At 44.0% G+C, this 19562-nt stretch overlaps 1 protein-coding gene across 1 annotated transcript in view; it reads left to right on the top strand.

Moving 5' to 3' along the window:
* The window catches only part of chfr (checkpoint with forkhead and ring finger domains, E3 ubiquitin protein ligase), a 29302-nt gene extending 12531 nt beyond the window's left edge, over positions 1-16771 (top strand). Inside the window, exons 8-17 of the mRNA XM_083527403.1 lie at positions 10724-10886; positions 10980-11107; positions 11292-11408; positions 11736-11819; positions 11903-11973; positions 12414-12501; positions 12716-12823; positions 13030-13102; positions 13620-14842; positions 15452-16771. Coding sequence (XP_083383529.1) covers positions 10724-10886; positions 10980-11107; positions 11292-11408; positions 11736-11819; positions 11903-11973; positions 12414-12501; positions 12716-12823; positions 13030-13102; positions 13620-13662 — 875 coding nt within the window. The 3' untranslated portion in view covers positions 13663-14842; positions 15452-16771. The remainder of the gene's footprint in view (positions 1-10723; positions 10887-10979; positions 11108-11291; positions 11409-11735; positions 11820-11902; positions 11974-12413; positions 12502-12715; positions 12824-13029; positions 13103-13619; positions 14843-15451) is intronic.
* The last annotated feature ends 2791 nt before the right edge of the window (positions 16772-19562 follow it).

Consider the following 19562-nt stretch of genomic DNA (forward strand, 5'->3'; position numbering starts at 1 on the left):
CACACGCGTACACACACAAGCGTACACACACCTCATACTCACATGCGTACACACACGCGTACACACCTCATACTCACACGCGTACACACACACATGCGTACACACACCTCATACTCACACACGCGTACACACACAAGCGTACGCACATCTCATACTCACACACACGTACACACATTTAATATTCACACACGCGTACAAACACAAGCGTACACACATCTCATACTCACACACACGTACACGCACACACACCTCATACTCACACATGCGTACACACACCTCATACTCACACACGCGTACACACACATGCGTACACACACCTCATACTCACACACGCGTACACACACACGCGTACACACCTCATACTCACACGCGTACACACACACATGCGTACACACACCTCATACTCACACACGCGTACACACACATGCGTACACACACCTCATACTCACACACGCGTACACACACACGCGTACGCACACCTCATACTCACACACGCGTACACACACCTCATACTCACACACGCGTACACACACCTCATATTTACACACGCGTACCCACACACATGCGTACACACACCTCGTACTCACACACGCGTACACACACAAGCGTACGCACATCTCATACTCACACACGCGTACACACACCTCATACTCACACACGCGTACACACACACATGCGTACACACACCTCATACTCACACACGCATACACACACACACACCTCATACTCACACATGCGTACACACACCTCATACTCACACACGCATACACACACGCACAAACACACATCTCATACTCACACACACACACGCACTTATACATATGTACACACACTTTCACATATGCACACACACACACACACACACACCCCTCATATTCACACTCACGTCCACACACCTCATACTCACACACGCGTACACACACACATGCGTACACACACCTCATACTCACACACGCGTACACACACAAGCGTACACACACCTCATACTCACACGCAGACACACACACGCGTACTCACACACGCGTACACACACCTCATACTCACACAGGCGTACACACACCTCGTACTCACACACGCGTACACACACCTCGTACTCACACACGCGTACACACACCTCATACTCACACACGCGTACACACACCTCATATTTACACACGCGTACCCACACACATGCGTACACACACCTCATACTCACACACGCGTACACACACAAGCGTACGCACATCTCATACTCACACACGCGTACACACACCTCATACTCACACGCGTACACACACAAGCGTACACACGCCTCATACTCACACACGCGTACACACACACACACCTCATACTCACACACGCGTACACACACCTCATACTCACACACGCGTACACACACGCACAAACACACATCTTATACTCACACACACACGCGCACACACACATCTTATACTCACACACACACACACACACACACTTATACATATGTACACACACTTTCACATATGCGCACACACACACACCCCTCATATTCACACTCACGTCCACACACCTCATACTCACACACGCGTACACACACACATGCGTAAACACACCTCATACTCACACACGCGTACACACACAAGCGTACACACATCTCATACTCACACACGCGTACACACACAAGCGTACACACATCTCATACTCACACACGCGTACACACACACACACACCTCATACTCACACATGCGTACACACACCTCATACTCACACACGCGTACACACGCACAAACACACATCTCATACTCACACACACACACGCACACACACATCTTATACTCACACACACACACACTTATACATATGTACACACACTTTCACATATGCGCAGACACACACACCCCTCATATTCACACTCTCGTCCACACACCTCATACTCACACACGCGTACACACACACATGCGTACACACACCTCATACTCACACACGCGTACACACACAAGCGTACACACATCTCATACTCACACACGCGTACACACACCTCATCCTCACACATGCGTACACACACACACACCTCATACTCACACGCGTAGACACACCTCATACTCACACACGCGTACACACACCTCATACTCACACACGCGTACACACACCTCGTACTCACACACGCGTACACACACCTCATACTCACACACGCGTACACACACCTTATATTTACACACGCGTACCCACACACATGCGTACACACACCTCATACTCACACACGCGTACTCACACACGCGTACACACACCTCATACTCACACGCGTACACACACACACACCTCATACTCACACACGCGTACACACACCTCATACTCACACACGCGTACACACACGCACAAACACACATCTTATACTCACACACACACGCGCACACACACATCTTATACTCACACACACACACTTATACATATGTACACACACTTTCACATATGCACACACACACACACACACACACACACACACACACACCCGCGTACACACACCTCATACTCACACACGCGTACACACACCTCGTACTCACACACGCGTACACACACCTCGTACTCACACACGCGTACACACACCTCATACTCACACACGCGTACACACACACATGCGTAAACACACCTCATACTCACACACGCGTACACACACAAGCGTACACACATCTCATACTCACACACGCGTACACACACCTCATCCTCACACATGCGTACACACACACACACCTCATACTCACACGCGTAGACACACCTCATACTCACACACGCGTACACACACACACACCTCATACTCACACATGCGTACACACACCTCATACTCACACACGCATACACACACGCACAAACACACATCTCATACTCACACACACACACACGCACTTATACATATGTACACACACTTTCACATATGCACACACACACACACACACACCCCTCATATTCACACTCACGTCCAGACACCTTATACTCACACACGCGTACACACACACATGCGTACACACACCTCATACTCACACACGCGTACACACACAAGCGTACACACACCTCATACTCACACGCAGACACACACACGCGTACTCACACACGCGTACACACACCTCATACTCACACACGCGTACACACACCTCGTACTCACACACGCGTACACACACCTCGTACTCACACACGCGTACACACACCTCATACTCACACACGCGTACACACACCTCATATTTACACACGCGTACCCACACACATGCGTACACACACCTCATACTCACACACGCGTACACACACAAGCGTACGCACATCTCATACTCACACACGCGTACACACACCTCATACTCACACGCGTACACACACAAGCGTACACACGCCTCATACTCACACACGCGTACACACACACACACCTCATACTCACACACGCGTACACACACCTCATACTCACACACGCGTACACACACGCCCAAACACACATCTTATACTCACACACACACGCGCACACACACATCTTATACTCACACACACACACACACACACACACACACACTTATACATATGTACACACACTTTCACATATGCACACACACACACACACACACACCCCTCATATTCACACTCACGTCCACACACCTCATACTCACACACGCGTACACACACACATGCGTACACACACCTCATACTCACACACGCGTACACACACAAGCGTACACACATCTCATATTCACACACGCGTACACACACAAGCGTACACACATCTCATACTCACACACGCGTACACACACACACCTCATACTCACACATGGGTACACACACCTCATACTCACACACGCGTACACACACGCACAAACACACATCTCATACTCACACACACACACGCACACACACATCTTATACTCACACACACACACACTTATACATATGTACACACACTTTCACATATGCGCAGACACACACACCCCTCATATTCACACTCTCGTCCACACACCTCATACTCACACACGCGTACACACACACATGCGTACACACACCTCATACTCACACACGCGTACACACACAAGCGTACACACATCTCATACTCACACACGCGTACACACACCTCATCCTCACACATGCGTACACACACACACACCTCATACTCACACGCGTAGACACACCTCATACTCACACACGCGTACACACACCTCATACTCACACACGCGTACACACACCTCGTACTCACACACGCGTACACACACCTCATACTCACACACGCGTACACACACCTTATATTTACACACGCGTACCCACACACATGCGTACACACACCTCATACTCACACACGCGTACTCACACACGCGTACACACACCTCATACTCACACGCGTACACACACACACACCTCATACTCACACACGCGTACACACACCTCATACTCACACACGCGTACACACACGCACAAACACACATCTTATACTCACACACACACGCGCACACACACATCTTATACTCACACACACACACTTATACATATGTACACACACTTTCACATATGCACACACACACACACACACACACACACACACACACACACACCCCTCATATTCACACTCACGTCCACACACCTCATACTCACACACGCGTACACACACACATGCGTACACACACCTCATACTCACACACGCGTACACACACAAGCGTACACACATCTCATATTCACACACGCGTACACACACAAGCGTACACACATCTCATACTCACACACGCGTACACACACACACCTCATACTCACACATGGGTACACACACCTCATACTCACACACGCGTACACACACGCACAAACACACATCTCATACTCACACACACACACGCACACACACATCTTATACTCACACACACACACACACACTTATACATATGTACACACACTTTCACATATGCGCACACACACACACCCCTCATATTCACACTCACGTCCACACACCTCATACTCACACACGCGTACACACACACATGCGTAAACACACCTCATACTCACACACGCGTACACACACAAGCGTACACACATCTCATACTCACACACGCGTACACACACAAGCGTACACACATCTCATACTCACACACGCGTACACACACACACACACCTCATACTCACACATGCGTACACACACCTCATACTCACACACGCGTACACACGCACAAACACACATCTCATACTCACACACACACACGCACACACACATCTTATACTCACACACACACACACTTATACATATGTACACACACTTTCACATATGCGCAGACACACACACCCCTCATATTCACACTCACGTCCACACACCTCATACTCACACACGCGTACACACACACATGCGTACACACACCTCATACTCACACACGCGTACACACACAAGCGTACACACATCTCATACTCACACACGCGTACACACACCTCATCCTCACACATGCGTACACACACACACACCTCATACTCACACGCGTACACACACGCGTACTCACACACGCGTACACACACCTCATACTCACACACGCGTACACACACCTCGTACTCACACACGCGTACACACACCTCGTACTCACACACGCGTACACACACCTCATACTCACACACGCGTACACACACCTTATATTTACACACGCGTACACACACAAGCGTACACACATCTCATACTCACACACGCGTACACACACCTCATACTCACACACGCGTACACACACAAGCGTACACACATCTCATACTCACACACGCGTACACACACCTCATCCTCACACATGCGTACACACACACACACCTCATACTCACACGCGTACACACACACGCGTACTCACACACGCGTACACACACCTCATACTCACACACGCGTACACACACCTCATACTCACACACGCGTACACACACCTCGTACTCACACACGCGTACACACACCTCATACTCACACACGCGTACACACACCTTATATTTACACACGCGTACCCACACACATGCGTACACACACCTCATACTCACACACGCGTACTCACACAAGCGTACGCACATCTCATACTCACACACGCGTACACACACCTCATACTCACACGCGTACACACACCAGCATACACACATCTCATACTCACACACGCGTACACACACACACACCTCATACTCACACACGCGTACACACACCTCATACTCACACACGCGTACACACATGCACAAACACACATCTTATACTCACACACACATCTTATACTCACACACACACACACACACACACACACACACTTATACATATGTACACACACTTTCACATATGCACACACACACACACACACACACACACACACACCCCTCATATTCACACTCACGTCCACACACCTCATACTCACACACGCGTACACACACACATGCGTACACACACCTCATACTCACACACGCGTACACACACATGCGTACACACATCTCATATTCACACACGCGTACACACACAAGCGTACACACATCTCATACTCACACACGCGTACACACACACACACCTCATACTCACACATGCGTACACACACACACACCTCATACTCACACATGCGTACACACACCTCATACTCACACACGCGTACACACACGCACAAACACACATCTGATACTCACACACACACGCACACACACATCTTATACTCACACACACACACACACACACACACTTATACATATGTACACACACTTTCACATATGCGCACACACACACACACACACACCCCTCATATTTACACTCACGTCCACACACCTCATACTCACACACGCGTACACACACACATGTGTAAACACACCTCATACTCACACACGCGTACACACACAAGCGTACACACATCTCATACTCACACACGCGTACACACATCTCATATTCACACACGCGTACACACATCTCATACTCACACACGCGTACACACACACACACACACCTCATACTCACACATGCGTACACACACCTCATACTCACACACGCGTACACACGCACAAACACACATCTCATACTCACACACACACACGCACACACACATCTTATACTCACACACACACACACTTATACATATGTACACACACTTTCACATATGCGCAGACACACACACACACACACACACACCTCTCATATTCACACTCACGTCCACACACCTCATACTCACACACGCGTACACACACACATGCGTACACACACCTCATACTCACACACGTGTACACACACAAGCGTACACACATCTCATACTCACACACGCGTACACACACCTCATCCTCACACATGCGTACACACACACACACACACCTCATACTCACACATGCGTACACACACCTCATACTCACACACGCGTATACACACACGCACAAACACACATCTCATACTCACACACGCGTACACACACACATGCGTACACACACCTCATACTCACACACGCGTACACACACAAGCGTACACACATCTCATACTCACACACGCGTACACACACCTCATCCTCACACATGCGTACACACACACACCTCATACTCACACATGCGTACACACACCTCATACTCACACGCGTACACACACACGCGTACTCACACACGCGTACACACACCTCATACTCACACGTGCGTACACACACCTCATACTCACACACGCGTACACACACCTCATATTTACACACGCGTACCCACACACATGCGTACACACACCTCATACTCACACGCGTACACACACAAGCGTACGCACATCTCATACTCACACACGCGTACACACACCTCATACTCACACGCGTACACACACAAGCGTACACACATCTCATACTCACACACGCGTACACACACACACACCTCATACTCACACACGCGTACACACACCTCATACTCACACGCGTACACACACGCACAAACACACATCTTATACTCACACACACACGCGCACACACACATCTTATACTCACACACACACACACACACACACACACACACACACACACTTATACATATGTACACACACTTTCACATATGCACACACACACACACACACACACACACACACACACACACACACACACCCCTCATATTCACACTCACGTCCACACACCTCATACTCACACACGCGTACACACACACATGCGTACACACACCTCATACTCACACACGCGTACACACACAAGCGTACACACATCTCATATTCACACACGCGTACACACACAAGCGTACACACATCTCATACTCACACACGCGTACACACACACACACCTCATACTCACACATGCGTACACACATCTCATACTCACACACACACACACGCACACACACATCTTATACTCACACACACACACACACACACTTATACATATGTACACACACTTTCACATATGCGCACACACACACACCTCATACTCACACAAGCGTACACACATCTCATACTCACACACGCGTACACACACCTCATCCTCACACATGCGTACACACACACACACCTCATACTCACACATGCGTACACACACCTCATACTCACACACGCGTATACACACACGCACAAACACACATCTCATACTCACACGCACACACACATCTTATACTCACACACACACACACACTTATACATATGTACACACACTTTCACATATGCGCAGACACACACACACACACACACACACCCCTCATATTCACACTCACGTCCACACACCTCATACTCACACACGCGTACACACACACATGCGTAAACACACCTCATACTCACACACGCGTACACACACAAGCGTACACACATCTCATACTCACACACGCGTACACACATCTCATATTCACACACGCGTACACACACAAGCGTACACACATCTCATACTCACACACGCGTACACACACACACACACCTCATACTCACACATCCGTACACACACCTCATACTCACACACGCGTACACACACGCACAAACACACATCTCATACTCACACACACACACGCACACACACATCTTATACTCACACACACACACACTTATACATATGTACACACACTTTCACATATGCGCAGACACACACACACACACACACACACACACACACACACCCCTCATATTCACACTCACGTCCACACACCTCATACTCACACACGCGTACACACACACATGCGTACACACACCTCATACTCACACACGTGTACACACACAAGCGTACACACATCTCATACTCACACACGAGTACACACACCTCATCCTCACACATGCGTACACACACACACAAACCTCATACTCACACATGCGTACACACACCTCATACTCACACGCGTATACACACACGCACAAACACACATCTCATACTCACACGCACACACACATCTTATACTCACACACACACACACACTTATACATATGTACACACACTTTCACATATGCGCAGACACACACACACACACACACACACACACACCCCTCATATTCACACTCACGTCCACACACTTCATACTCACACACGCGTACACACACACATGCGTACACACACCTCATACTCACACACGCGTACACACACAAGCGTACACACACCTCATACTCACACGCGTACACACACACACACACCTCATACTCACACACGCGTACACACACAAGCGTACACACATCTCATACTCACACACGCGTACACACACAAGCGTACACACACCTCATACTCACACACGCGTACACACACACACACACACCTCATACTCACACACGCGTACACACACAAGCGTACACACATCTCATACTCACACACGCGTACACACACAAGCGTACACACACCTCATACTCACACGCGTACACACACACACACACCTCATACTCACACACGCGTACACACACAAGCGTACACACATCTCATACTCACACACGCGTACACACACAAGCGTACACACATCTCATACTCACACACGCGTACACACACACACACCTCATACTCACACATGCGTACACACACCTCATACTCACACACGCGTACACACACCTCATACTCACACACGCGTACACACACGCACAAACACACATCTTATACTCACACACACACACACACATCTTATACTCACACACACACACACACACACCTCATACTCACACATGCGTACACACACCTCATACTCACACACGCGTACACACACGCACAAACACACATCTTATACTCACACACACACACACACATCTTATACTCACACACACACACACACACACCTCATACTCACACATGCGTACACACACCTCATACTCACACACGCGTACACACACCTCATACTCACACACGCGTACACACACGCACAAACACACATCTTATACTCACACACACACACACACATCTTATACTCACACACACACACACACACACTTATACATATGTACACACACTTTCACATATGCACACACACACACACACACTCACACACCCCTCATATTCACACTCACGTCCACACAATTTCTCTCTCACACACACATACACGTACAGACACAACACATACACAAACACAAAAATACTAATACACACATTCACTTCAATACATATGTATTTAAATACACACACACACACACACACACACACACACAAATATAGACATACTAACACTCAAAAACACACTAACACAACTCACTTGCACTAATATACACTAAAACATACAGAGCAGCAGGTCAGTTATAGCACACACACTAACACTGAGTGCAAATGTTTGTATAGTATAAAATCTACACAAATTTGCCTGTTTATATTATTTATTAATCATTTCTGTACAACACGATTGTGTGTGTGTGTGTGTGTGTGTATAACAGAAAAGTGCCGCAGTGAAGAGGACGTCCGCAGCATGGACGCTCGTAATAAGATCACGCAGGATATGCTGCAGCCCAAAGTGGAGCGCTATTTCTCTGATGAAGAAGGGAGTTCTGATTATCTGTTTGAGCTGTCTGATAACGACAGCGACACGTCTGATCTCAGGTGAGCGCACTGTTCTATGCAGTCTGATCCTGGGGAATGTAAAGCAGTAGTTTAGCACTGTGTGTGTGTGTGTGTGTGCTGGTGTTTCTGCAGTCAGCCCTACCTGATGTGCAGGCAGTGTCTTGGATATAAAAAGGAGTTTAGCCCCGCCCCCTGGATCTGTGGTTCCATCAGTGAGACGTCTGGCGACGGACCTTCTACATCTTCAGATACCTGCACAGGTACTGATGCAGGATTATAGGGTGTTTGTGTAAATGTACAGTGGAGAATGTAGAGGTTTAGGAAGTTATTCGCTTTTAGGTGAACAGAGGGTGGAGTTTAGATTCAAGGAAGCTGTCTTACTTTTCAGTGTAGTGATGTCATAATGAAGTTTGTGTAAATTAGGCTACGCCCCTTTTCTCTCAGACCCTCAGGAGTTCTCCTGTCCTCCTCATGCCAGTCACCTGATCTGTACCTGCTGTTTACAGCCAATGCCTGATCGGAGGGCGGAGCACATTGGCACAAACTCCTCCCCTCAGCACTGTGAGTAGACAGCCCACCTGTCAAACACACACACACACACACACACACACACACACACACACACACACAGCAGTTCAGTAATCATGTATTATACTGCTATCTGATTTCCTATTTAAAATCCTGTAATATGAATATACTGCGATCTGATTGGTCATTGTTTATTAATCTGTAATGTCTATACACACTTGTCTGTGAAACACACTTTAATGCATATACTGTGATCTGATTTGCTACATGAGTATTCTGTTGAATCCTATAGATCATTATGTTTGGAAGTTTCAAAACCGTGTGCCTGATTGTCTAAATTCACTTCCTGTTCCTGTTCAGGTGTGGTGTGTCAGAGGCCGTTCTGTCACCTGTACTGGGGCTGCCAGCGAATCGGGTGTCAGGGTTGCTTGGCGCGATTCAGTGGTGAGTGTTTAATTGGTCAGTGTTATTGATGATGATAATGATGGGACTGGTTGTAGTATATTTAGTGTGTTTGTATGTGACAGATCTGAATCTGACTGATAAATGTCTGGACGGCGTCCTCAATAACAACCACTACGAGTCTGACATCCTACAGGTAAATCATACAACACACTTTATCCATCCATCCATCCATCCATCCATCCATCCATCCATCCATCCATCCATCCATCCATCCATCCATCCATCCATCCATCCATCCATCCATCCATCCATCCATCCATCCATCCATCCATCCATCCATCCATCCATCCATCCATCTTCTCCCGCTTATCCGACACACTTCATTCTTATTCTATTCTTCTTTAATGTTATTAGTTACCAGACACGATGTCTCTAACAGTACCAGATGATTTATATCCACTGACTTCAGCAGAAAATCACTACATAAATATTCAACTTTCTATAAAGAATGTTTTTACAGACATTTTCAACACAAGCTCGCAAAATGATCAACCTTCTCTTTACACGTGTGTGTGCGTGTGTGTGCGTGTGTGTGCGGGTGTGTGTGGGTGTGGGTGTGGGTGTGTGTATTAGAATTATTTGTGCTCCAGAGGAAATACATGGAAAGAGATGCTGCAGGAGGCACTACAGAGCACACAGCAAGGCCTCTATCACCTTTCAGGTAAAACACACACACACACACACACACACACACACACACACACACACACACACACACACACTAATGGGGCAAACACTAAACTATACAACACCAGTAGGGGACGCTAGAGAAGGGTGGATTTGGGTATTATTCAACATAATGGATGGTAAAGGGGTGTGTGTGCGTGTGTGCGTGTGTGCGTGTGTGCGTGTGTGCGTGTGTGTGTGTGTGTCAGATTACCGTATCAATGGGGACTCTTTCCTGTGTTACTGCTGTGGACTTCGCTTCTTCAAAGAGCTTGCGTACATCTACAGAGCTAACATTCCTGCTGCTGAGCTACCAGGTGTGTGCTCTCTCTCTCTCACACACACACACACACACACACACACACACACACACACACACTCATATTTATTTATGTATAAAGGCAAACATACCTGCTATTAAGATAACATGACTATTGCTATATTTATTGAATGCTTCTTTTTTTTTCCCTGTTTTTCTCTCATTCTTTTCCTCCCTCCTTCTCTCTCTCTCTCTCTCTCTCAGCTGCAGTGACGGTGAGACCAGATTGTTATTGGGGCCGTAACTGCAGAACACAGATTAAAGCTCATCATGCCATGTAAGAGTCTCTAATCACACACCTGATATTATTATTTTTATCAATGATAACAATAATATTAATAGTAACACTTATAATAATAATAATAATAATAATAATAATAATACCACTAATAAAACTAATGACAATAATAGTAATAATTATAATAATAATACATTGATATTAGATTCATTATTAATCTGAAGTAAAAATGTGTTAAGGGGTTATTTTTGTGTGTAATAGTATTTTTGCTCCAATAGATTTGCTGTATTGAGTCTTGCATGTGATTGATTATATCGTGTAAGAGTTGTGAGGATAGTTATCTGCATCTCTGGAGTTTTTAAGCTCTAATGAACACAACTGTGAGATTTTAAAACTCTACAATCTTGATGTACTTTTGTGTAGTTCTTATTGCTCCCAGCAGAGGGAGGCAGAGAGTGAATAAACCCAAATAAACACTATTCTGTAATCATATATTCCACGTTCTTTACACAGATATATATTTATATATGTGTATTTTTTTTTTCTCCCCTTTAAGGAAATTTAATCACATATGTGAGCAGACTCGTTTTAAGAACTGAGGCGTGTCCTGGACTGTGATGTCACAGCGCTGGATTTTTCTTTCCTCCAGTTTAATAATCATGGTGTTTTTTTACAATATGCAAATTCAATCAGTTTTTGGGGCGAGTAGATCAGCGTCGCTTTGTAATGAACAGATATGGTTTAGATGTTAATCTGCGCACACACACACACACACACACAAACACACACACACACACACACACACACAAACACACACACACACACACACACAAACAATTACTATCCGAACTCTCCGGTCTCGCCTATGCACAACAGTCAGGTATTTCTAACGCCCACACACACACACACACACACACACACCGCTGCACAACACTCATCACCTCAATCATCTACTGCTGCTGCTTTCACATGTTTTCCTCCAGTGTCCTCCACTCATTATTTACGCTTCATTAGGGGCTATCAGGAGTCAGGGACTACCCCCGTGTCTCTGTCTCTGTCTCTGTCTCAGTCACAGTCTCAGACAGCTGCTTAATTTCATTTGTGCATTTGTTCTCTCGTTCATTAAGAAGCTATTTACAACCAGAGCTTCCTCAAACGTGCACTATGGTGATATCTGGAGTAATATAATAGTATATGACAAATCTGAGCAAAATAAAAAGACCAGTATAAAAATTAGGAATAGTATCATTATTATAAAGTGTGTGTTTGGGACGAAGCTGTGGGCGAAAACAGTCAATCGTTTTCAAATAATTTCTAGTTTTTGAGATTTGTATTAGTGTTGTTGTTTTTAGTCAGTACTTAAATAATGATTGTGATGGCTGCAGGAACAGCGGTGAGTGGGCTGAGTGTAGCAGCACCTAGTAAACGTATAACAGTATAAGATGATCATGTATGATGTAGGATATTACAGGTGTAGTTATAAGGTAGAGTATTTTACATCATAATGCACTGTTACGCTGGAGTTTATTATTCCAATAGCACATAGTATTAATCCTGTACTCTCACTACATCATACAGTTCTACTCCTGCCCCATGACATTAGACTTCACCTTACCTGTAGTATCGTATAATAACAGTGTAGTACTGCCAGTGTTCCATACTGTACCATCACTTCCCCCAACATATTATACTATTCCTCCCCCAGTAACATACTGTACTGTACTATACTGTACTGTACTATACTGTACTATACTGTACTATACTGTACGGTACTGTACGGTACTGTACTATACTGTACTGTACTATACTGTACGGTACTGTACTGTACTATACTGTACGGTACTGTACTGTACTATACTGTACGGTACTGTACTTTACTTTACTGTACTTTACTGTACTATACTGTACTATACTGTACTGTACTATACTGTACTATACTGTACTGTACTATACGGTACTGTACTATACTGTACGGTACTGTACTATACTGTACTGTACTATACTGTACTATACTGTACTGTACTGTACTATACTGTACTGTACTATACTGTACGGTACTGTACTATACTGTACTGTACTATACTATACTGTACTGTACTGTACTATACTGTACTGTACTATACTGTACGGTACTGTACTATACTATACTGTACTGTACTATACTGTACTATACTGTACTGTACTATACTGTACTGTACTATACTGTACTATACTGTACGGTACTGTACACTATACTGTACTGTACTATACTGTACTGTACTATACTGTACGGTACTGTACTGTACTGTACTATACTGTACTGTACTTTACTGTACTGTACTATACGGTACTGTACTGTACTTTACTGTACTGTACTATACGGTACTGTACTGTACTATACTAAAGCAGCTCCCACATTATACAATACTGTTCTCATATTTTACTGTCACTTCCCCTACAGCTAATTCTACAATACTATCCATCACCTTTAACACAATATTATCATGCTGTAATAACCCCCACCATGTAGTACTGATCTTTTCTACTCTGCCATAACGTACTATAACTCCATCCACAGTTTATTACTATACTGTATCATACTGTAGAATATCAGCCCCTGCAAAATAATACAATTTTATCTCTTACTACATTATTATTATACGACAAGTTTAATATTATTATAATCATAATCTCTTATAGTATCACTTTATTACCTGATTCTGCACTATTCCTATTCCACAGTATAATGTGAGGCTGTACTGTTACTATGCACTTCCTGTTAGCCATGCGTTCCACGGCCTGGAGTTTCCAGTAATAGTATCGTGAGAGGAAACACTCGTAGCGCAGGTTTATTTTCGGTCTGCTGTAGCTGTAGCCATCCAGTCTGTACTGTTGCGTGAGTTAGCGGTTATTCAGAATAGTTTCGGATTTGATTAAAGCATTAAAACATTTAAAAAAAATAACATTTTGCAGATGAGACGTTGAAAAAGTGCTGACTCATCAGTAAGACAAAGTATAGATATTTGACTGGTATAAATAATTTTCATCCTTGTTTCAGCCTTTCTTCTACTTTGATATTGCACTTGAGAAGCCTGAGACTCTGTATAATTACTCAGTATTAAACACTTTGAGGCCTTATGCAGTCAGTTATATAACATTAGTGTTAGACTTTGTGTTAGAGCTCCATACAGTAGTGTAGTAGAATAAAAATACCCAGTACATTATTTAAAGCTTCCATAGATGCTGATAGATGACCCACTCGTTTTTTTCGCACTGTTTAGAAACTAAAATGCCCTTATTTTGGACATCTTAGCTAGTAGTTATTGTTTTAGCCTTTGTGGAATAAAATTAGTTAAATGTGTGTGGTAATTGGGTAAAAGTCACAATAGGAATCAAGTCAGGACCATTTGGAATGCTTATTAATCAAATGTTCACTAAAGTGAAATGTTCACCTTAAAAACAAAACAATTTTACACATTTAGTAGTTAAAAAGCTCTCGTTCTACCTCATTAGTAATGGGAGTAATGGGTTGAAAGAGAATAACTTTATACTGTGCTTTGTGCGTTTCATTTTCTGATTGTGTAAACTCGCACTGTGTGTGGGGGGGAGCCTTTTCAGGCATGTAGTGCCTCTGTGTATTAGCATTTGCTAAAAGACTAATGTTCTATGGAAATGTAAAAACAAAGTTTATTGCAGAAATAAACATGCAAAAATAAAAGCTATAAAATTAAACTAAATCGTGCAGAATTGTTTACTAAAGTCCCACTTTCATCCTGTTGTAATATCAATATCCTGATTCATCCTCTGAGCTTAATCATCTCATATACTATTTAATTCATGTTTATTTGTATCGAGCTTTTAACAATGAACATCGTCTCAGAGCAGCTTTACACAGATTATGTGGAGATAAAAATTAGATGTTCTTTATAAGTGTAAGTTTGTCCCTGATGAACAAGTCGGTGGAGACTGTGGTGAAGGAAAAACTCCCTGAGATGCAGAAGGAAGAAACCTTGAGAGGAACCAGACTCAAGAGGGAACCTCAACCTCATCTGGGTGCCACCGAATGTCCATTTATTACAGATAAACGATGTTGAGGTACAGTGATGGTGAACAGAGCAAACTGTAGTCCTGAGTCAGCAATATTTCTAAGATGAAAGAAGGAGATCCTGGTGATATTATTCACGTGAGACTCAAAGGAAAGACTCGGGTCAATCATCACACCGATGTCTTTGACTGCTGTACACACTGAGACAGAAACACCATCCAGAGATGCTACAGAATCGGAAAGTTTGCTTCTAGCTGCATGTGGTCCTAGTAAAAGTACTTCCATCTTATCGGAGTTGAGCAGAAGAAAGTTATCAAGCATTCACTGTCTAATGTCCTTTACACACTCCTCAACATTGTTAAGCTGATCTCTCTCATCTGGCTTTGCTGAAATATACAGCTGTGTATCATCAGCATAGCAATGGAAGCGAATCCCATGTTTATGAATGATTTCACCAAGAGGCAGCAGATATAAAGAGAAAAACAGTGGGCCTAAGACAGATCCTTGCGGAACACCAAACTTTACCTCAGAGAGTGTGGAGAACTCACCATTTATATCAACAAACTGAAAGTGATCAGTCAAATCAGAACTGAGCCAGGAGAGAGCTGTTCCCTTTATTCCAACAACGTTCTCCAGTCCAGCAAGCAGATTATGATCAATTGTGTGAAAAGCTGCACTAAGGTCGAGCAAAACAAGTAAAGAGACAAAACCCTGATCAGAGGCCAATAACAGTCATTTAGCACCTTAACTAGCGCCGTCTCTGTGCTATAATGAGGCCGAAATCCTGACTGATACATTTCATAAATGTTATTCTTTAGTAGATGTGAGCAGAACTGCTGTGCTACCAAAAAAAAAAATCAGGCAAAAAATCCAGACAATTAATATAAATCCAATTAATTGTCTGGATTTTTTGCCTGATTTTTTTTATTTATTTATAATTTTTTAACTTTGTTTCGTTGAAAACATTAGGCAATTGATGTTTAGCCTGTCTGTCCGCTCCCTGGCCTTGGCTCTGGACAGTCACTGGTTACCCATGCTATACTCCTGCTACATTAATCCATACTAGTCAAGTCAAGTTTATTTTTATTGCGCTTTTCACAACAGACATTGTTTTAAAGCAGCTTTACAGAAATCAAGGTGAAGATGAATGGTTTGTATTTATCCCTGATGAGCACCATGGAGACTGTGGCAAGGAAAAACTCCCTTAGATGTTATGAGGAAGAAACCTTGATTATGTGTATTGTAAAACAAACAATGCAGAAAAAGGAGACAAGAAAAAAAAGACTGCTCAAAAACAAGTATTTTATTAGTTACTACTTAATCCAGTGCTGACTCGGTTACTCACAGCTCATTACTGAAATAAGATATTCAGATAGATTTGAGTAAGTAAATTTTTTCACCCTAAAAAATAGGTAAGTTAACCTTCAAGATAATGTCTTTAGATCTTCCCCAAATTCACGCTGTAGTTTAGTGGGTTTAAGATGTATATAATAATGCAAGTTTGTCCAGAATATCTCACTCTGAAACTAAGATCTACAGCTCAGAGTTCATCAAATTTATATCAGTAAATCAAGAAGATCAGAGATTATTATTATTAATTTTTTTCATGTGAATAATCTAATCTAATAATCGATGGTGTGGATTTGAGGAAGATATGAGAATACATTTTTAACTCCAAAAATGCAGTGTCCTCAGATCTTTCCTAAATCCATTAATGAGGTCTAGATGTAAACAGTACATGACATTTGGTCTAAATATTTAACACCAAAGCTACGAGCTGAGCTTCAATGTTTATCAAATTCCAGTATAATATACTGAGTAGTATTTATCAGAACTTAAAGCCTGGGTTCTGTTTTGATTGGCTAATTTTCTGGGTCTGTGAACTTGCAATATGAGTTATGAACCTTAACGCTTACTTCCTCTTTGAATTAGATGATGAAAAAAAAATGTTCTATACAAGTGTAAAAAAAAAAGTTAACTAATAAAAATACTTCAATCATCCTCTTCTTTCGGATACATTAGGGGGCGCCACAGCGGATCATCCGTCTCCATACCCCCCTGTCCTCTACATCTGCCTCTTTTACACCAACTACCTGCATGTCTTCCCTCACCACATCCATAAACCTCCTCCTTGGTCTTCCTCTTTTTCTCCTTCCTGGTGTCTCCATCCTCAGCATTCTCCTACTGATATACCCCATGTCCCTCCTCTGCACATGTCCAAACCATCTCAATCTCGCCTCCCTCACCTTGTCTCCAAAACGTCCTACATGTGCTGTCCCTCTAATAAACTCATTTCTAATCCTGTCCATCGTCGTCACTCCCAACGAACATCTCAACATCTTCAGCTCTGCTACCTCCAGCTCCACCTCCTGTCTTTTACTCAATGCCACTGTCTCTAATCCATACAACATCTCAGGTCTCATCACAGTCCTATAAACTTTCCCTTTCACTCTCACAGATACTCTTCTATCACAA

The sequence above is a fragment of the Silurus aristotelis genome (assembly GCF_946808225.1).
Source record: "Silurus aristotelis genome assembly, chromosome: 23".
Classification (NCBI taxonomy): Eukaryota; Metazoa; Chordata; class Actinopteri; order Siluriformes; family Siluridae; genus Silurus; species Silurus aristotelis.